This window comes from Tamandua tetradactyla, chromosome 6 (genome assembly GCF_023851605.1).
Source record: "Tamandua tetradactyla isolate mTamTet1 chromosome 6, mTamTet1.pri, whole genome shotgun sequence".
NCBI classification, from domain to species: domain Eukaryota; kingdom Metazoa; phylum Chordata; class Mammalia; order Pilosa; family Myrmecophagidae; genus Tamandua; species Tamandua tetradactyla.
In genome coordinates, this window is record NC_135332.1 from 24559245 (window position 1) to 24578891 (window position 19647).

Sequence of the window (19647 nt, forward strand, 5' to 3'; positions counted from 1 at the left end):
CTCATAAACCCTGTGAATTCAGGATTTTTAAAATTATTCCGTCCTGCTAATGAAAGAACCGAATCAGAGAGGTCAAAATCACACAGCTGCCTAGCAAATTATGATATTCCCAAACTCATTGTTTTTCCACTGGCCGGGTAAAAAAATTCTGTTTGGGGGGCGGGGAAGAGGAATGACAAAGTTAAGTAAAGTGGACCCACAGACCCTAATCCCCACCTCCCTCGTGGCCCCTCCCCCGCCCCTTCCTGTACCACTATTTTAACTACTTCCCCCGGCGGCTATACCTCAGAAACCTGTGTAGCAAGAGATGGGGACTGCGCCCACAGAGCAGGTGGGAGCTCGGGCAGGGCTGGAGTGGGGGTGGGGTGGGGGTTACAGAGAGGGAGGGGAAAGGGATGGGATTCCCCAGCTGGCCCCACAGGGTTCTGCCCTTCTAGAGCCCTATCCAGAGTGCCTGAAGGTATCTCAGGCCAGGGGCCCTCCAGATAGATGCAGATAGTGCTACAAGGCTGGGGTTGGGGGTGAACGGTTCGTTGAACCTAGAGGCCCAGGGTCCCCCACTGAGTCCAAAAGACCTAAGCCCCAACCTTTGCGAACTGCTTGGCATGAGTAGTTCAGTGAAGTTGTACAGGAGGAAGAAGTTGAGGATGAGGAAAGAAGGGAACTAAGACGCTGAGTCCAAGGTCCAGGATCTGCAGCCAAATCTGCATCAGGGCATCCTTCCAGGAGAGGGCGCTGCAAAGGGACTCAAAGCTCTAAGACTTATTAATAATACAAGGCGTTTAGCCCATGGAGAGTTCAGATGCTTCAGATCCATTATCTTCCTCATTTCGAATAATTGTCATTGCAAACCCTGTCAGGTGGCCTGGTTAGGACTACTAATCTTACTTTACATATTACGAAACTGAGGTCAGAAAGAGCAAGTGACTTGTTCAAGGCACCCAGGAAGTTGGAGGCAGAGGCCAGAGGGAGGGGTGCAAGGGCAGTCCAAGCTCCCCTGAGGTTGGGGACACGTAAAGAGGGTAGGGGAAGAGTTTGGAGAAGAGTAAATGTCTTCTTGCCTTCTACTGTTGTAGCCGGCCACACACGAGCTCTCAGTTTAGAAGGTATCTCTGGGAGGGGATGTGTGTGAGAAGGTGTCTTAATCAGGTCTCTCCTCTTACCTTGACCTCCTCAGGTCTCTTGGGATCCCTACTCTGGGTATGATGAGGAGGCATACTCAGCCGAACCCTTACCAGAGCTCTGCTACAAAGCGGATGTCCAGGCCTTCAGCCGGGCCTTCCAACCCAGTGTCTCCTTGACGGTGGCTGCACTAGGTCTGGCTGGCAACGGCCTGGTTCTGGCCACCCATCTGGCCGCTGGACGTGCTGTCCGCTCCCCCACTTCTGCCCACCTATTCCAACTGGCCCTGGCAGATCTCCTACTGGCATTGACCTTGCCCTTTGCAGCAGCCGGGGTTCTGCAGGGCTGGAGTCTGGGTAGTGTCACCTGTCAGGCCATCTCTGGCCTCTACTCGGCCTCCTTCCATGCAGGTTTCCTCTTCCTGGCGTGTATCAGCGCCGACCGCTATATGACTATAGCGCGGGCCCTTCCGTCTGGGCGGGGACGCTCGGTGTCCAGCCGCACACACTTGGTCTCAGTCATCGTGTGGCTGCTATCGCTGCTCCTGGCGCTGCCCGCGCTCCTCTTCAGCCGGGATGAACAGCGGGAAGGTCAGAGGCGCTGCCGCCTCATCTTCCCGGAGGGCCTCACGCGGACAGTGAAGGGGGCGAGCGCGGTGGCGCAGGTTGTCCTGGGCTTCGCGCTGCCGCTGGGGGTCATGGCGGCCTGCTACGCCCTCCTGGGTCGCACGCTGCTGGCCGCCAGGGGGCCTGAGCGCCGGCGTGCGCTGCGCGTCGTGGTGGCCCTGGTGGCCGCCTTCGTGGTGCTGCAGCTGCCCTACAGCCTCGCCCTGCTGCTGGATACGGCCGATCTGCTGGCCGCCCGCGAGCGGAGCTGCCCCGCCAGCAAACGCAAGGATCTGGCACTGCTGGTGACCGGCGGCTTGGCCCTCGCCCGCTGCGGCCTCAACCCGGTGCTCTACGCCTTTCTGGGACTGCGCTTCCGCCAGGACCTCCGGAGGCTGCTGCGGGGTGGGGACTGCAGCCCAGGGCCTCATCCCCTCGGCGGCTGCCCGCGCCGGCCCCGCCTGTCTTCCTGCTCAGCTCCCACTGAGACTCACAGTTTCTCCTACTAGAGCAAGAGCAGCGAATCTAGAGGAGAGGGCAGGCTGAGGAAATTATTCCGGGGAGAGTAATGGGAAAGGGGAGAAGGTAGGGGAATACTGAGAAAAAGGTAGGAACCTAAAGGGATTGTTTCTGTGCCTTGCCACATTAAATTGATAACATGGAAATGAGATGCAAACTCAACAATTGTTACTATTTTTGAGTCGTCGACTTGTAAGTGATTTGTAGCAGGGCAGAACCAGTTGGTCACCCCCCACCCCAACTTGGCTCTGAGTGGAAAACGCTTAGAGGCCCGGGGGGGGGGGGTGTCTACTGAGCCTCTATCTTCACCCCTTCACCAGAACTCTGTCAATAGAGGTGAGGTGGGAAAGCTGCCAAGTGAGGAGGAGCTGGGGATCCTCTTGAAAGAGTGGAAGGCAGAGCTTTCTAACAACCAGAGCTATCCGTTAATGGCTATCTTAAGAAGCACCAGGTTCCTGGCCTCTGGAATATTCAGACTGAGGCTACTGAGGGAGGGTAAAGGCCAAGAATGTTCCTGCTTTTGAGTGGCTGTTGGGATTAGATTACCTCTTTACAATCTCTGCTAAGATTCTGTGATGATAAGGGGGAAAAGGGTTAATTTTAAAAGCTGAGCTGCAGTTTTTCACTTTGGATAAAAACCAAGACAAGGAGGGAATTGCAATTTGAAAATTTCCAGAGTGTTTATCATGGACATGGTGGGAATGTGGGTAGGAGCCTTGTTCTTTATATTCCCTGGAGACAAGATCCGAGGAAATGCACTGAGCCTGCCGGAAAGAGGGAGGTTAGACATCGGAAAGAACTTTCCTGAAAGCAAGGGTCTGGGATCCAGACTGGGAGGAAAGCAAATGGTTATGGGATCTCGGTCCCTAGGAAATCTTAGAGCAGGTCACTATTCGTCTGGGGGACGGCATGGCCGGATGATCTCTGGAGATGATCTCATTGATTCCTGGTCTTTGTTTCACACCTTCTCAACCGGCACAATCATGTTCACGTGCGACAACTCTTGCACTTTAATATCTGGTCAGCAACGCTGTCCCGGTCATTCCAGTCAGGAGTCTGGGAACCGGGGCTAACCGGGTGTGGCGTAGCCAAGAAGTCTCAAGGGAGGCGGTGGCCTGACGTCCCCGCCCTGTACCGCCCCGCCCTGCCGAAGCTAGCCTTCTTCCCTAAAGCCTGTGGCGGCTGGGACCAAGAGACACGGCCTTTAGGGCCAGTATCCAGGGAAGGCCGGGAGACCGCGCCGATCCTCAAAGAGTCCGGCACGCCAGCCGCTGAGGAGGGCCAATCTGGAACCCTCCACTGGAGACCGCGAGAATCGCCGCTGAGTCAGCAAGGCGCGCGCCCGCGGTCGCCCCAACTCCGCCCGCCCCGCGGCCCCGCCCGGTCCTCCTAGCTCTGGGTTAACCCCTTCCTTCCCAGAACAGCCGGATCGCCCTGAGAGGCCCCTACTCTGTTTAGAGACCCCAGAATCCCTGGGATCCCGAGACATTCTCCCCACCTGAGTTCAGTGAGCTGTGCACCGTAAGCTCGATTTTATTTCCGGCCTAGCTCTAAGCCTTCGCGGAGTCCCTGCCTCAGCTTCTACCCTTCCAAAGGAGGTGACTCAGACCGAGAAACTGGATTCCTTCAGTCCGGAGATGTGTGGCCACCTCTAGAGCTGTGTCCGGCGCAAGTCGCCACCCTTTTGGTAGCCAAAGCTCCTTCCTTTCTCAGGGACCCTGAGACCAAATGGGTTCAGAGGGCACCGGATGGACCTTCCTCGACATCAGCTTCTATATCCACCGTTTTCCAAAGCTCCTTCTCGGGAGGATTGTTGTTACTCTAGTTGGTGAGCCAAGAGTTAAAAGCCTAAAGAGCTTGAAGAGGCGGGGCTGCAGTGGCGTCACTAGCACCCCGCGTCCGACCTCAGGGGCTGGGGCGGGGATAACGTCGCACCGCCTCCTCCCTCCCTATTCTCCCGCCCCTCCCCGCTGTCACCAAGCCAGCGGCACATGATGCAACCCGCCGCGGCCTCAGCTGTTTGATTGGTGGCCGCGCCCGGCGCCAGGCATAGAGATTGGGCAGGGGAGGCTGTGACGAAACCTGGACCCTGCCCTGTAAAGAAGGGAGGAGAGAAAGAAGAGGGAAGGGGGGGTAACCCGCGGGAGGGAGGGTTTGGGGAGGCGGGTCCCGGCGCTGGGCTCGCGCCCCTAGCGCGCCAGTCCCGGGGCTGCAGGGAGCGCAGCGCGCGCTGCCCGGGCCCCGGCCACCGGACGCCCCACCGGCCACGACCCTCCCTGGAGCTTGGATATCTGCCCACCTCGGACACTGCACCGGACACTGCCCCCCACAGGGCTGGACACTACAACGGACAGTACTTCCCAGCTCCGGACATTGCTCCCTCCTCCCCTCCTCCCCCTGGACCTGGACGCTCTTCCCCCTCCCCCTCCGGGGGCCTAGACATTGAGCCCCCCGCAGGGTCTAGCTAGTATTCCCTTGCACCCCAGCGCTGAGCACTGCCCTCTCCCTGTTTCCCTCTCCCTCTTCTTCCTCTAACCTCCCCTTTCCCCCTCACCCCGCCTGGGTCGAAGCCCTGCAGTTTCTCCGACCCCCTGCGGCTCGGCACAGGCTGCACTCGCCCCCATCCCCCGGCAGTTCGCCCGGATGCCTCTCCCCGGGGGATTATGGTGGCTCCTCTGCTGCCGTCGGGGCTTCACTCTTCTGCACCGGGACTACGGGGACGGCGAATTTAGCGGGGACGGGGACGAGGACGAGGACGAGGAAACCTTTGAGCTACGGACCCCGAGTCCAGCGGGCGGCGGGAGGGTAAGTCCCGGGGGGCTTGCAGCCTTGTCTCGATCCCTCTCACCACAACGGCTCGTCACGCCTGCTCCAGCTCCAGACTCCAGGCAAACGCTGTGCTTTCGGCGGACTGGAAAAGTGGGGGAGGTTTTTGCCTGGCGGCCAGAAGCCCCCGGGAAGTTAAGGGGAAGCCTTATTCGGGATGTGCCTGTGGGCCTTGCGCTGCTCGCTGGGCGCTGTCCACCTGCTGGGGGCCCTGAGGCAAGGGAGGCGTCACGCGTGGCCCGACCTGGCCCTGCCTCTCCCTTCGCCGCGGGGTCTGCGTCCCATCCCGTCTCCTTCCGCCTCCGCCAGAGCCTAGGAATGTGGCGAGGCCGGCTGGGCGGCTCGGACGCCTGGGTCTGCTCGGCTCCCAGTTCTTGAGCAAGGGGCCAGATGCGGGAGCTCCCGCCGCCGGGAACTGGGAGAGGAGGAGAAGGCCTCCGAGGTTTGGGGTCCCTGGCGGGGACTCCACAGAGAGGGAGCTGCGGGTCACGTCTCTTCGAGGGCCCCTCATTACCCTGCCACTCAGAACAGAACTCTCTGCCGTCTCTGGTGAGGTTCCTGGGGAATCACTGAGGGTATGGTGAGGGACCGTGGACTTCTTGATTTTGTCGAATCTCCTCCTGGGAAAACTGAGGCACGATCTGCGTGAGAGACCTCCAGCTCCTGGCCTGCCCTCCCCCATATCTCTGCACACCGGTGGCCAGACTTCTGTGTGCTGTGGCCCACACCATCCTCCCATCCCCCACTTAGGGGTCCCCTACAGGCCCGGTGGCTCGGTGCCCGGGTGGGGCGGGCTGCTGCCGCCGGGGCAGGCGCCAGCACCTGGCGGAGGCGGAGGCCGGATAAATATAGAGGAGGGGAGAGGGAGGGAACAGGGACTGCGATTAGGGGAGTTGTTTGGAGAGGGTGGTCAGTACCTGCCCTTATGGTGGTGTGGTTGACAGCCCCTTCAAAATCTTCCTGTGGGTCTGAGCCACAGGAAGAAGCAGGACCCAGGTTTCCCCAAGCTTCCAGTCTTAGGCAGGGTCGGCACTGTCAACCAGCCATTGCCTCCCTCATGCTCCACCTCCACCACTACCCCATACACCACCAGCCCCACACTTGGGGACAGGTGTCCCTGGCCCCTTTCCCCTGCCTCCCCCTTCTGGCTCTAGCCATCTGGGTGCAATGGGGACAGTGGCACAGTTCCCACCAGGCCTGGCTCCTGGACAGGTTTGGGGCCTCTCAGACCCCAGTCTAGGACTGAAGTTCCTGGGCAATGGGGGGCAGGCAGGGGAAAGGGCAAAATCCCAGACTACACCTCGCCTGGAGTTGCAATTCCTCAGCCTGGTCTGTTCTTCCTGTGCCCTAGCAGAGGGGCAGGGTCTCTGCTTACCACCGAGCCTCAGGGGCTCTGTGGGAGGGCATAGGGAGCTCTTGGAGAAATGATATCTCTACCTTTCCCTTCCTTCACGTCCACACCCTCCACTTGCCCTTCCACAGAAAGCGAGAAAGAGTGTGCAAGGGAAAATGGAGAGGAGGGGGTGACTCCTCTCCTTTTCCAGCCAGGCAAGAAGGGACTTTTCTACCTCTCTGGTTTCATAGATGAGGAAACTGAGGCCCCAAAATCGGGAAGGGACTTGCCCAAGGTTCCAAAGCGAGTTCGTGGCTGGACCAGTAGTAGAACCCAAGTCTCCTGACTCCCAGCCCAGTGCTCTTTCCACCCTAACCACCCCTGATTATATCTCAAAGTGTAACGGAGACAAGGCACTAGCCTTGACTTCTTAGCTCAATCTGTTCTGTAGACCTTGTGGACCAGCGGGAGGGGCCAGCCCAGTGGCTCTAACTCACTCTGCCTGGACACAACCTGGCTCCATGACCCCTCAAACCCCTGAGCAGCAATGTCGTGAGGGCAGAAGCCACGGGCATGGTGTGGGGAAGGCTCTGACCCTGAGGGCCTCCCTGCCTCTCTAGGGGCCCCTGGACGTGACGCTGACTCAGCCGGTGAGGAGCGGACCGGTCTCCGACAGGTGAGCGCCACCCACTCGTCCCATCGTCTCCGGACTCCAGTCGGTTCTCGGGACCCCCATTCTCTAGTCTTCTCTCCCCGCGGTTGGGCAATAAGGGAGAGGCCCTGTGCCGGACGCTGTGGTTTGGCCGGGATCCCGGGGGCCGGTCCGGCCGGGGGCGCGGGGAGGAAGGGGGGGCCCGGGCTATTTCTGGTGCGAGGTCAGAGCGGCCCGGCGGTTCCCACGGCCTGGGGGAGGGGTGACCCGCTGCGGAGCCAGGCACCCCTCGCAGTCGGGGGAGCCCCTACTGAGGCGCCCCCTTGAGGAGGGGCGGCGGCCCGACAGCCTCGCCCAACTTCCCCTCCCCCTTGCCCAGGCTGCAGAGCTCCTCTGAGGAGACACGGAGCCTCATCCCGGAGAAGGGGGCGCAGGAAGACGACCCGGACATCGTCGTGAAAGGTGGGGACCCCTCGTGCACTCTGGAGACCCCCCAACCCTAGCTCCTCCAGGGGATAATGTCTCATCCTGCTGATTCCTCCTCTGTCCCTCTCCTCCCAGGTTGGCTGTATCGCGAGCCCCGCGGAGGAGGGGCGCGGCCCTGGCTCCCCCCGCGTCGGGCCTGGTTCGTGCTCAGCCGGGACTCCCTGGACCAGTTCAGCAGCAGCGGCAAGGGGGCGCGGCGCCTCGGGAGCCTCGTGCTCACCAGCCTGTGCTCGGTGACTGGCCCGGAATGCAGACCCAAAGAGACTGGTGAGACCTCGTGGTGACTCTCCTACTTCCCTGGGCAGTGGCTCCGACCGGCCCTGATTGCCCTCCGCTGCCTCTCTTTTCCCCAGGTCTGTGGTCAGTGACTGTGTCTGGCCGGAAGCACAGCGTCCGCCTCTGCTCGCCGCGCCAGGCGGAGGCAGAGCGCTGGGGGGTGGCGCTACGTGAAGTGATCGCGGCGAAGGCACCACTGGAGACCCCCACCCAGCTGCTGCTCAGAGACATTCAGGTGGGAGAGAAGGGACTCCAGTGAGAGCGAGGAGGGTGGTGGACCCAGAAGCTGCCTGAATTCCCCTTCACCTGACCCTCTCACTCTGCGTCTAGGAGAGTGGACGAGACCCCGAGGCCGTGGCTCTCATTTACCGCCGGAATCCGATTCTGAGGCACACAAGCGGAGCCCTGTACGCCCCACTCTTGCCCCTGCCCTACGGAGTTAGCGCCCCAGGTGAGTGTTCCCGTGGCCCACATGCCCTGGACTGGATGGGGTGGATCTGAGATAAGAATCGAATTGTCTTAACTGGCTTCAAGGGGACTGACCAGCCCCTCACTTTTCGGAAGACAAAGGTGAAACTAGATGCTGGCCAGACATACCCTGGGTGGGGGGAGAGAAACCAGCACTGAAAAAAGGTCCCCCCTTTGGCCACCTTCCCTATGGGTCTCATTCTGACCACCAATGTTCCTTCATTAAGTTTTACAACTTCTTATCTACTCTTTCATCGCACTTTTAAGACCATGTCATATTACCTTTACATGTGGTGGGAAAGCCCACTCTGGGAGAATCTGCTGGAAGAGCAGCTACCCTCATCCAGCTATACTTTTTTTTCTAAGAGGCTACAGTGACTTGCCCAGGTCCTACAGCTAGAGGGTTAAGGGGAGGTGGAAAGAGAGCCGGGTTTTCTGATTTCCAGACAGCCTGTTTTCTTGCTTTTGGTGATGGCACTGGGTACCTGTTATAGTATCAGGAGTTTGAATCTATGTTCCTTAGTCTATTCTCTACTATATTGACCCAAAGTTCAGAGTTGGTGAGATCAGTGGTAGGGATTCCTGGGAGGGAGGGGTTGAGTTTTGCGCTGTTGGAGACCATTGCTTTCCCTTCACTGCCTGTCATTCATACCTTCCTCACCTGGCCACCCCTTGTCCCCTTATATCCTTCTGACCTTCCTCTAGTTCATGCCTTCCTCCCAGGCCCCAACTCTCTTTTCCCCCTCCAATCCGTCCCTCGGTCCCCACCCTCCCACAGGTCCAGGCTATGCAACCTTGCGCGAGGAGGCGGTGCGGCTGTTCCTGGCCCTGCAGGCGCTGGAGGGGGCGCGGCGCCCCGAGTACCTGATGCAGGGTGTGCTCCAGACCTGCCGGGACCTGCCTGCGCTGAGGGACGAACTCTTCCTGCAGCTGGCTAAGCAGACTTCAGGCCCTGCGGGTCCCCCGGGTCCCCCAGCTACCCAAGACCCTGCAGCCCTGCGGTACTGGCAGCTCCTCACCTGCATGAGTTGCACTTTCCGGCCTGGGGGAGCCGTTCGGGGCCACCTCCTGGGGCATCTGGAGAGGTGAGAGGGCAAGGGCGGGGGCAAGGGAGCTGACACATTGGGAGAGAATAACAGGCCTTTCCAAAAGACTTAGCAGATGAAGAATTTAGGCTCAGAGAAGGGCCAGGACCTGCCCAAGGCCAGGGCCACTGCTAGGACATACAGGGCCTTTGTGGGGCTTATAAAATCGTATCCCACATGTGGGCGGAGGAATGAGAAAATGGCTCCCCCTTTGGGCAGACAAGTTATAAAACTGGCTCATTTTCCTTGGTGCTGATAGTAGCCAGGGTTTTAGGTTTGAAAGCAGAATGCAGCTGGGTTTTGGATTTCAACCTGCAGGCAGATCACGCACACTTTGGAAGTGGAAGGAGGGAGTTGGGAGAGAGTTGTCAAGGGACTTAAAATGTAATTCAGCTCCCTACAGGCCGGGGACAGATTTAGAAGAGCTGGTCGCTGCCTCGGGGAGTTTAGAGTTGGAAGGGAGGAAATCGTCGAAATGAAAGAAACTAATACAAGGAAGGGGGTTGGGGGAGTAAAGCCCTCTGAGCACTGATCTCCAGACAACCCCTCTCCCAGGACCGAGCAGGCGCTGCCGGACTCTGAGCTGGCGGAGTATGCGCGCTTCATCCGTAGAGCGCTGGGCCGGACGCGTGGCCGAGAGCTTGTGCCGTCGCTGGCAGAGATTTCGGCGCTGAGCCGGCGGCAGGAGCTGTTATGCACTGTGCACTGTCCCGGGGCTGGCGCCTGCCGGGTGGCCATCGACTCCCACACAACGGCGGGGGAGGTGAGGTCAGAGAGAGATCCTCCGCACCCCCAACCCGTCCTCCTGGCCTCCCATGCTTTATCAGCGGCTCAGATTCATCATTTGGGTAAAGGGGTAAAGGGGCGGGGGGGGGTGTTGGTGGCGGTATTACGAGACCTAAAAGACCTCTGCAATAGGATTAACCCCTCCGGGAGTTCTGGCAAGACCCCCGCACAGTCTGACTTCCCCTCACCCTCTTTCCCCTCCAGGTGGCACGCGAGCTAGTGAGGCGGCTGGGCTTGGCACGAAGCCGCAACGCGTTTGCTCTGTACCAGCAGCGAGGCGCCCAGGAGCGAGCTCTGGCTGGGGGGACCCTCGTGGCCGACGTGCTCACCAGGTTTGAGAAGTAATTGTCCAGCCCCACCCCTGCTCTCAGCTTCGGGCAACCATTAAATAAACGTTTATCCAGCGCTACGTGCCCTGTTCAGTGATGTTCGCTAGGATCACAGACCTGGCCCCTCCCTGCCCATAGGGGTTTTGCAGTCTGGCTTCAAGGCCTGCCTGGACACAGCCGGTGGGAGGGTCACCTCCCGGGTCCATTTCTGCCTGGACCCGCTCCCAAAATCTGGAAATCTAGCAGGATTCGTCTATACGGTTTCCCACGCGACTCAGCCCTGGGGGCCTTGCTTCGCTATCTCATCGCTTCTTTTTTTTCCCCGAAGTTTGGCCGCGGAAGAAGTGGGGATGGAAGACTTGCCGGACTCGGGCTGGAGATTATGTTTGCGTCTCCACGGACCACTGCACCCGGAGGGATTGTCCCCAGACGGTCACGAACTGCCGTTCCTCTTTGAGCAAGTGAGGATCTCCGAGATACACGCCCCAAACAGACCCCGGCTCTGAACACTTCCCTGTCTAGGCCATCTCATTTCATCGTTTTGGCAACTTTGGGGGCTTTGCTTGAACCCAGGCGTCCTCAGATTCTATGTGCCGGGGTGTTTTCGCGACAGCACAGACGCCACTCTCGCCCTGACGCCCGGTACCTCCCTCGTAGGCTCACGCTCTGCTGCTGCGCGGCCGGCCACCCCCGCCAGACGACACCGTGCGCGCCCTGGCGGCGCTGCGCCTGCAGAGCCTGCATCGGGACTTCTCCCCGCTAGCGCCCCTGCCGCGCCTGGACCGTCTACTGCCGCCCCCCGCCCCGCCGCGGGAAGGCCCGCCCCGCCCCGCCCCCAGGCCGCCCCCCTCCGCCGCCCTGCTGGCCGGGGCTTTCTGGAGCCCAGGCCTGGCAAAGAGGCGGGCGGAGCGGGCCCGCGGCGGCAGGGCCAGCCGCACGGCGGGAAATGGGGCCCGCGACGGAGGAAGCGGCGCCGGCACGGCGGCTGCTGTGCTGGGCGGATGGAAGCGGCTGCGGGGCATGGGCCGAGCTGAGGCCATGGCTGCCTACCTGGCTCTGGCGGCGCAGTGTCCGGGGTTCGGCGCTGCTCGGTATGACGTTCTGGAGCTGAACACGGTGAGGGGGAGAAGGGAGAAGGGGACTCTGGCGGCCCAAGCTCCATGCCTTTGCTCCAGAGCCACAGGCCCCTGCTGTGGATCACTTCCCACCTCCAGCTCAGCTGCCCATCTCAAACCCTAGTGTCACCGGACCTGGGACCTTAACCTCTCTGGACACTTAGTCCCTTCCAGGCTTTTATTGTGGGTCACAGGGAGGACGGGGAAATTTCCTGCTTACAGCCACCCCTCTTGTCAACCACTACCAAAAACAGTGCTGTTGTACCCCCTTCTTCCACCCTGACTCCATCTGTCTGTTTGCAGGAGCCTGGTGGGGGTACTCCACAGAAATTATGCCTGGGCCTGGGAGCCAAGGCCATGTCCCTCTCCCGACCTGGTGAGACAGAGCCCATCCACAGTGTCAGCTACGGCCATGTGGCCGCCTGCCAGCTAATGGGCCCCCACATCCTGGCTCTGAGGGTGGGAGAGAGCCAGCTTCTCCTGCAGAGCCCCCAGGTGAGTGGGAAGAAGGATTGTGGAAGGCAGAAGGAAGAGAAAGGAGATCAAGAAACATTTATTGAACATCTATAGCATGGGCCAGGTACAGCTCTCAACACTGGGGATACAGCAGTAATCAAAGGTAAGCTCAAGGAGCTTACATTAGAGTGCAGGAGTCAGACAATGAAGAAGGAATCAAACACTATTTAAGATAGTGATGAAGTGCTACGAAGGAAAGAGTAATGTGACAGAAAGTGGCCCTAGCATTAGTTAGGATGATCAGGGGAGAACCTCAAAGGAGGTGACATTTTTAAGCTAACCATGGGAAGATCTGAGGGAACGACATTCCAGGCGGGGGTGGGGAGGTGGGGAGGGGGGGAACTGCAAGTGCAAAGACCCAACATGGCAATAAGCCTGGTATGCTAGAGGAGTGGAATGGCCAGTGTGGAAGAGAGTGGGGATGGGAGCAAAGATCACAGGGGCCAGATCATATAGGGCCCTGGTAAGAAAGCTGGAGCTCCAGAGCCTGGGTGGAGGATGAGATAAAGAAGAGAGCTCGATGGCTTTTAGTGCACTATACCCTCTGTCCTCTCTTAGGTGGAAGAGATCATGCAGCTGGTGAATGCCTACTTGGCCAACCCCTCCCCTGAGGGGCCCTGTGGCAGCCCTTCTCCTCCATGCCAATACCTGCCAGACATCTCTCCTTCCAGCCAGCACCCAGGCCTGGATGAGCCCCAGGGACAGTCTGGCAGTTTGGGGCAGCTGCAGGACTGAGCGTGCCAAGAGGTCACAACTTCTCTCCTGCCTCCAGCCTCGGCCTGGACTACTTGAGATTTGAGGAAACTATGGACCCATTTGGCCCTGCAGGGACAGGGTACACCCCACACCCAAGGGCTTCAATGGGTGCAGACAATTTTCTAGTTTGTTTCTTAATTTATTTGTAGAAGAGAAGAAAAAAAAATCCTTATTTACACAAACTCTTCCTGTGGGAGTGTTGTCAGTGGACAAGTTGGAGCCCTACAGCTCAGAACTCCACCTCTCTGGACGCCCACACTCAGAGCTTTTATCAGGCATGCCAGGGAGTCTGGATACCACAGGGCTCCACCCACTTTGACCTTCTGGAATTAACCTCTACCTGCCCAGTATGCTGTGTAGGGTGGTGGGTGGGGCAGGCAAAAAAGGTGGCTTTGAAAGCTGGCAATTATTCACCCACCCTTCTCCACTGGGAATAGTGGGGGTGGCCTACTGGCATCCCTGAGGCCAGAGGGCAGTGAGTCATCAGATCTGGCACTGCCCAGTTCCTACCCTGGTGTCCAGCCTTCTCAGCCTGGCTGAGTCCATCTTTGGTGTGCTACTGCTTTGGGCCTGGAGTGGAGGGAAGACGCCTGGGGCAGAATACAGACCCAAGAACTTCTCTGCCACAAAAAAGGAACTGCTCTTCAGGTTCAGGCTCAGCCCTTCCCTTAAGTTCTGTTTCTACTTATCAAGTTGGATAGAATTGGGTTGCATTCTGGGGTTCTGATGGTTCTGGGCATGAGGAATCCAGAGTTCTGGCTCTCCTGACCTGCTGTGAGCCCTCTTTAAAAAGTTCCCACACCCTCTGCCTGGAGTGGAGAAGGCTGGGGCAACACTGACCCACCCTGGGGCAGAAGTTTAGGCACAGAGGAGATAGCAGACCTCAGTAATGCTCTGTAACTTTGAATAGGATTGACTTGAACAAAACAGCCTGGCTCACTGGGACAGAATGACAATGGAAACAGTGCACACACTAAGATTTAGATTAAGTGGTAAAAAATTAGAACAGGTGAAGGCTACCCTACCATCACATGCCTTGAAACTGGGAGGGAACCTGGAGATCCCTTCACCAGCCCCATATTCACAGACCAAGCCCTGACTGTAATCACAACCAGGGCTTTATTACTTCACTGGAGCTAAATAAGTAGAGCAGGGGTCAGGACACAAAAGGGAGGAGAAAGTAGGTTCAGTACCTGGGCTGGACTCAACAACCTAGAAAAGTGAGAGGAAATTGTGTCAGAGGGACCAGGCATGGTAGAGCCATCATTACTGTCCCCTGAATAGTGGTGTGGAGGGAAGTCATTGCTCTTGGGTGCCCCAGGAGATATAGTCAGGCCGTGTGGCTGCATGGTACTCATCAATGAGCTCCTGCACAACCTCCCTGGACCTATCCAGCTCATCGAAGTTCTCCTTAAAGATGTCCTCCTTGCGGAACTGCTCCAGGAAGGCCTCCCGCTTCCGTAGCTTGTCATACTGCTGGCAGGAACTTTCAAAAAGCTGAAAGAAATGGAAATCTCCTCTGTGATGGGTGTTAGTGCCAAGAGCAGAAGGTTAGAGAGGGACTGGGAGCAGGTGATGAAGATGGCTATAGGAAGAGTGGCCAAAAAAAGCCCTGAAGACTAGACTCACTGAGGAGATGCTGGTGTGGTTGGCCATCATGAGCCCACTGACCCGGTGGGCTGAGGGCAGGTAGGGAGACTTCCGCGACAGGGCCACCTGGATGCTGGCTGGGCCCCAGGGGATGAAGTTGGCCAACTTCCGTTCCCGGATCCTCTGCAGGCTCTTGTGGACCTGGGGTGGGCACAGGAGAGGTGGGGGTACAGCCTCTGCTCTACCCCTGCGGGGTTAGGGGGTAGGATGAAGGGGTTCCACCGACCTGGGTAGGGTCCACCTCTCCCTGGATGATGTTGAGGATGGCGATGTAGCAGTGGTTGGTCTGGCGATCCCGGCCTGTGGACACCATCACGTTCTTGGGCTGCAGCAGCCGCCTCATGACATCCAGGACCGTGGTCTTCCTCACGCTGGCCACCTGAAGGGAGAGTGGGTAACAGGGACCAGGCCAGCACCCAGGACGCAGCCCAGAGACATAGCGATAGAAGTGCAGTCAACATATGCCCTGTCTGACTCGGGGGAGACAGGTCTATATTGAGCATCTGGATCAGGAGATGCTCAGTATAGATCAGGAGTCTTAGCTCTCCTGGTCTCAGCAAGCACACGCTGTCATGCAGGCCATCAGCAGACCCGGCAGAGCCCAGCCCCGCAGGGAGCCGAGGGAAGAAGGAAGATGGAGAGCAAGTGAGCAAGAGAGTCATGTGCTCTGTACCAGTCCCTAAGCCCAGAGCCTCCAGGGGCTGCAAAGAACAGCAGGGAGCACCCAGGCCAGGGCCTGCTGGGACCAGGGCCAGCCCAGCCTGGGGCACCGAGGGCTGCTCTTACCGACTGGTCTGTGGTGAGGGGGGTGTAGCCGGTCATGAGGAAGTGGAGCCGCGGTGTGGGGATGAGCGAGGCGATGAGGCCAATGAGGTCGTTGTTCATGTAGCCGGGGTAGCGCAGGGTGGTGGTGCTGGCCGACATGATGGTGGACACCTGGGGACAGGGGTGGCAAGTCAGGAGCCTCAGCCTGGGTGGGGCCTCCCTTCCCCAGACAGCCCACCAGCAGGGAGGGCGCTGGTGCAGGGAGGTCCAGGGTGGGGCCACACCAGCTGGTTGATCTGGGAGAAGGACGGGTTCTGGATGTGCAGGCGGTCAGTGGCGATCCGGTTCAGAGCCGTGTTGTCCAGCACCACCTGCGGGGACAGAAGAGGGCCACAGTAACTTTTGAGGAAAAAGGGGACATAGAAAGTTGATATTAGCTTAGACCTAAACTCCAAAATCAGGAATTAGTAGTCTCTGGGGCACCCAAGACACTTTTCTAGTGTCCAGTGTAGTAAACAAATATTTTAGTTTCTCTCTCTGTGTCATGCATTTTACTTGGCCTGGAGGTACAATGGACAGAAAAACAGGCATGGTCTTTCCCCTCACCAGATCTTCAGTCTAGTGAAGGGAAACAGACATTAAATGTAAAACACAAATATTATAGCTACAATCTGAAATATGCTTCAAGGAATCTGACCTTGACTGGATGGTCAGAGATTTCCAGGAGAAAGTGACCCCTGAGCTGAGTATCCGAGCATGAGTAGGCATTAAGCAGGCATAGTGGGGGCAGCTGGGTGGGAGGTTTGCTCTGTTGAGAGTCTTGCTGCCTAAAGGGACTGTAAACAACTTGAGGGTTGGATATGATTTCAGAATTCAGCTCATAAGATTTTGTTCTCTGGAAAGGGGCATGGGCAGGGCAGAGTGTATGTGATCCCCTGGTTTGGAGAGGTTGACCAAAGCCCCAGCTCTGTTCTGTGCTCACCACACAGTCTGCGTTCTGGGTCAGCCTCTTGAGCGTGAGCAGGGAGTTGTAGGGCTGCACCACCACATCGCTCATCTCATCCTGGTTGGGAAACACTGAGTACGTCTGCACCAGCTTCTTGGGGTACCTGAGGGTAGGGGGAGGGGAGGGCGGCACAGTGAATTGGAGGCTCCCCATCACTGCCCATCTCTTTATTCTCTAGGGACAACAGGAGCCATTCCTCTACAAGCATCACCAAATTCTTGGATTGAGGAAGTAAGGGTAGAAATGTATCTTCAGAGCTCAGGAGCCAGAAAGGACAAGCCGCAAGCATTGAACCTGCCATCCCCTGAGTCATTGCTTCCAAGATGCTGCTTGGGTGGCCAGGCTCTGTCCTTATGACTCAAAAGAGGTAGTGGCATACCTTCCAGTTCAATAGAAGAGGTGACAAAAAGGAAGGACATCACCTAGGGAACCAGGGCTAATGCCCTCTCCCGAAACATGGGCTCACCTGTCATTCAGGCGCTCCAGGAGGTAAGAGCCCAGGCCTGAACCTGTCCCCCCGGCGATGGAGTGACATAGCACAAAACCCTGTATGGGGAGGGGTGGAGAAGCTTCAGGCTTGTCTCATTGCACAACATACCCATGTCTGGAGGCTTCCTGTGTGTCCATCCAGGTTCAGAGCCTTGAGCAGAGGCTGAATGACTCATGCCTAAGGGGCTGATGGCACTCAGATTGTGGCATGTGAGGACAAGCTTGTCCCTTATCTCTCAGTACTCTACATCTGATGCTCAATTGATAGGTTTCAAATTGCCTCATCACACCAACTGTTCAGGCCACCTCCTGACTTTTCCCCAGCACTCTCCAGGTTTTTCCTTCAGCAGGGGAGAGCCTCACCTCTAGGCTGTCACTTCCATCTGCTTCTCGGTCTATAATGTCAAAGATGTCTTCGTGGATTTTCTCACCCTGAGTAGAAATGTGTGGAGGAAGGATCACGGTGAGAAGGTTCTGGGGAGCATCTCTTTTCAACACCAAAAGCTCTACCCTGGGACATTGCTGCCACCCTCAAGCAGAGCCTCAGATGTGGTCCTCAAACTGCAGCTGCTACTTGGCAAATAATTTGCACACAATTTGCATAAACCTCTTCCCAGTTCTTCCTCTAGTCAGAGTATCCCCCTTTGTCTTTCATTTATTGTTACTCTGATCCGGTCAAATCCCCAGGCTGCTTAAACCTGCCTTGACCTGGGGTGTCTTCTGGGATGGCCTGTTTAGGCACCTGGGAGAATCCACTGGCCCAGTTGTTGCCTGCTCCTCCACCATGCTCCGACAGGTAGATGTTCTCTGGGTTGTAGAGCTTGGCGTAGGGGGAGTTGAGGATGGAGTGGATCACCCGGGGCTCCAGGTCCAGCAGCACAGCCCGCGGGATGTAGTGCTCATCATCTGCCTGAGCAGGGGAGTCCAGGCCGGGACCCAGTCAGCTGGGGCCTAACCAGTGCTCCCACAACCCAACCCTGGCTCCTGCCTGCCCCCCTCTCCTCAAGCCCTGGCCCCTCTGCCAGCCGGTTTCCAGATCCCAGGCCAGTGCCCTTCCCTTCCAAAATCGCTGGGGGCACCTGGTAGAAAAAGACGTCCTTGCGGTCAGTGCCTTCGGTGGCGAACTCCTCCACGATGCCCTCGGGGCTGATACCATGCTCCGCGCACAGCTGTTTCCAAAACTCGAATCCGACTGGGGGGAAGGGTGAAGATGCCTCGGTCTGCTAGAGCCGTAAGAACTAAGAAGCCCAGGGTGGGGGACAGAGACTGTCACACTTGGAGAGGGCGCTCAAGACGCCTGGGTCCGGGACCCCGCACAGCCTGGGGGCCGCTTTTGGTCTGGGGCTCCGTTCATCACGCGCATTAGGGTAGGGATGCATGGAAGGGAAAGGAGGACTGTAGGATGCCAAGCACTTGGGTGGAACCCGAAGGGGCAGAACCGGAGCTGAGGGGACCCTGCACTCGCTCACTCTGGTTGCCGCACTGGCCCAGTTGCAGGGTGATGATCTCCCGGGGCATCACTCTTCAGACGTGGGCGCTCAGCACCCCCGGGCAGGAGTCGTAGCAGAGACGAGTGCTTGACAGCGGGGTGCGCAGGACGTGGGAAGCACACTCTCCTGGTCTCTTGACGCGGGTGTTCGGTCTGCGCGTGTGCAGTAGGGGCCTCCCCTCGGCCGGCCTGCCGGGGAGCCAGACCTGAGCATCATTTTCTCCCACAGCAATTACAGCTGGAATTCGGCACAGGCGCAGACTGAGGCCACGCCCTTCCCCCTTGCCCCCTCCCGCTCCCCGCTCCGCGCCTGCGCATTGAGAGGCAGCGGGGGCGGGGGGGGCGGGGACCCGCAGGGTCGCGACCGGAATCTGGGGGAGGGGAGAGGCTGGGCCGCCGTCGCGTACTAGCCAGACGCTCCAGATGTGTGGAGCTAGCTGTAGGGGGGTAGATGTGCGGCTCTGCGGAATCTGCTAGGGAGAGGAGCTGGGTCCAAACAAACTCTCTTCTTTTAAATTTAATTTTACGAAAACTTGCAAACATACAAGTACGATATTGTATTTTTATGTTTAAAATGTTTTGTAATTGTATTTAATGCCACTGAATTACACACTTTAAAATTATTATTCTGGCAACTTTTATATTATGTATATCTTATTTTATATATGTATTTTAAAATTTTTATATAAATGATGACAGTGTAATATCCTTTTGCAACCTCCTTTTTTTTTACCCTATCACCATACATTGGGTTTTTGTGATTTAGCCATATTGACACTTGTAGATTTATTTCATTCCCTTTAATTGTTGTGTAGTATTTCGTTGGGTGAATAAAACCAGTTTATTCTATTTCCAAATAGAAGGGCTTAGATTGCTTCCATTTATTCCCTATTAGAGGAAGCACAGGACTTGTCCATTTATGAGCATGAGGGAAAATGCTGCTAGAAGGGGCTTGTGCAGTTTCAAATTTACTAGGTTTTGCATATTTTCTCCAAGATGGTCATATTAATTTACTCTCTTCCAGCAATAGAATTCCCATCTCTACACTTGGGCTATCAGATGTTAATTTTTCATAATTCTATGGATGCTGAATGAGATCTCATTGTTGTAATTTCCAGTTATTGTCACTAGTGAAGTTGCTGTTCTTTTCTTTTTTCTTTTAAACTTTTTAAAAAATACTTTCAAATTTAGAGTTACAAAAATAATACGAACTCCACACTGAGAACTTCAACATATCCCTATTCCCTCACATACCTAGACCTACTAGTTTTAACATTTTGTCACATTTGCCATATCATTCTGTCTACCTATCAATCTATCAATTCATCCATCTGTTTGCCTCTCTAACAATTCATTTTCTGAATACTTCAGTAT

The 19647-nt window shown here is 57.1% G+C and overlaps 3 protein-coding genes across 5 annotated transcripts; 2 read left to right on the plus strand and 1 right to left on the minus strand.

The window, feature by feature from the left end:
- The first annotated feature begins 284 nt into the window (after positions 1 to 284).
- On the plus strand, positions 285 to 2236 carry CCR10 (C-C motif chemokine receptor 10). The gene is made up of 2 exons (XM_077164320.1): positions 285 to 331; positions 1178 to 2236. The coding sequence occupies exons 1-2, from the start codon at positions 308 to 310 to the stop codon at positions 2234 to 2236; spliced, it is 1083 nt and encodes a 360-aa protein (XP_077020435.1). The 5' UTR covers positions 285 to 307.
- Positions 2237 to 4430: 2194 nt separating this feature from the next.
- Positions 4431 to 13056, plus strand: PLEKHH3 (pleckstrin homology, MyTH4 and FERM domain containing H3). 2 transcript variants are annotated; one of them, XM_077164322.1, is made up of 13 exons: positions 4431 to 5051; positions 7026 to 7081; positions 7437 to 7519; positions 7619 to 7810; positions 7897 to 8054; positions 8150 to 8270; positions 9066 to 9372; positions 9928 to 10135; positions 10363 to 10499; positions 10816 to 10948; positions 11145 to 11603; positions 11906 to 12097; positions 12677 to 13056. In XM_077164322.1, the coding sequence occupies exons 1-13, from the start codon at positions 4890 to 4892 to the stop codon at positions 12851 to 12853; spliced, it is 2385 nt and encodes a 794-aa protein (XP_077020437.1). In that variant the 5' UTR covers positions 4431 to 4889; the 3' UTR covers positions 12854 to 13056. The 2 variants fall into 2 exon arrangements, with proteins under 2 accessions (XP_077020437.1, XP_077020438.1); XM_077164323.1 differs by having other exon boundaries at positions 10363 to 10490.
- Positions 12494 to 18514, minus strand: TUBG2 (tubulin gamma 2). Of its 2 annotated transcripts, none has more exons than XM_077164325.1 (11): positions 18254 to 18514; positions 17864 to 17976; positions 17527 to 17694; positions 17148 to 17216; positions 16762 to 16871; positions 16272 to 16398; positions 15574 to 15660; positions 15311 to 15460; positions 14751 to 14903; positions 14504 to 14665; positions 12494 to 14371 (listed from the first exon to the last, which is right to left on the minus strand). In XM_077164325.1, exons 1-11 carry the CDS (start codon positions 18300 to 18302, stop codon positions 14174 to 14176), a joined length of 1386 nt encoding a protein of 461 aa, XP_077020440.1. In that variant the 5' UTR covers positions 18303 to 18514; the 3' UTR covers positions 12494 to 14173. The 2 variants fall into 2 exon arrangements, with proteins under 2 accessions (XP_077020440.1, XP_077020439.1); XM_077164324.1 differs by having other exon boundaries at positions 12495 to 14371; positions 16762 to 16841.
- Between the last annotated feature and the right edge of the window lie 1133 nt (positions 18515 to 19647).

Bases quoted from the DNA above. Each gene is read 5' to 3' on its own strand.
- PLEKHH3 (XM_077164322.1), top strand. From the start codon at position 4,890: ATGCCTCTCCCCGGGGGATTATGGTGGCTCCTCTGCTGCCGTCGGGGC. The intron at 8,055-8,149 runs GTGGGAGAGAAG...CTCTGCGTCTAG, and splicing joins TGCTGCTCAGAGACATTCAG to GAGAGTGGACGAGACCCCGA. The intron at 8,271-9,065 runs GTGAGTGTTCCC...ACCCTCCCACAG, and splicing joins CTACGGAGTTAGCGCCCCAG to GTCCAGGCTATGCAACCTTG.
- CCR10 (XM_077164320.1), top strand. From the start codon at position 308: ATGGGGACTGCGCCCACAGAGCAG. The intron at 332-1,177 runs GTGGGAGCTCGG...TGACCTCCTCAG, and splicing joins GGACTGCGCCCACAGAGCAG to GTCTCTTGGGATCCCTACTC.
- TUBG2 (XM_077164325.1), bottom strand. From the start codon at position 18,302: ATGCCCCGGGAGATCATCACCCTGCAACTGGGCCAGTGCGGCAACCAG. The intron at 17,695-17,863 runs GTGCCCCCAGCG...TCCCCTGCTCAG, and splicing joins AGGACGTCTTTTTCTACCAG to GCAGATGATGAGCACTACAT. The intron at 14,372-14,503 runs GTGAGTCTAGTC...CATTTCTTTCAG, and splicing joins ACCACACCAGCATCTCCTCA to CTTTTTGAAAGTTCCTGCCA.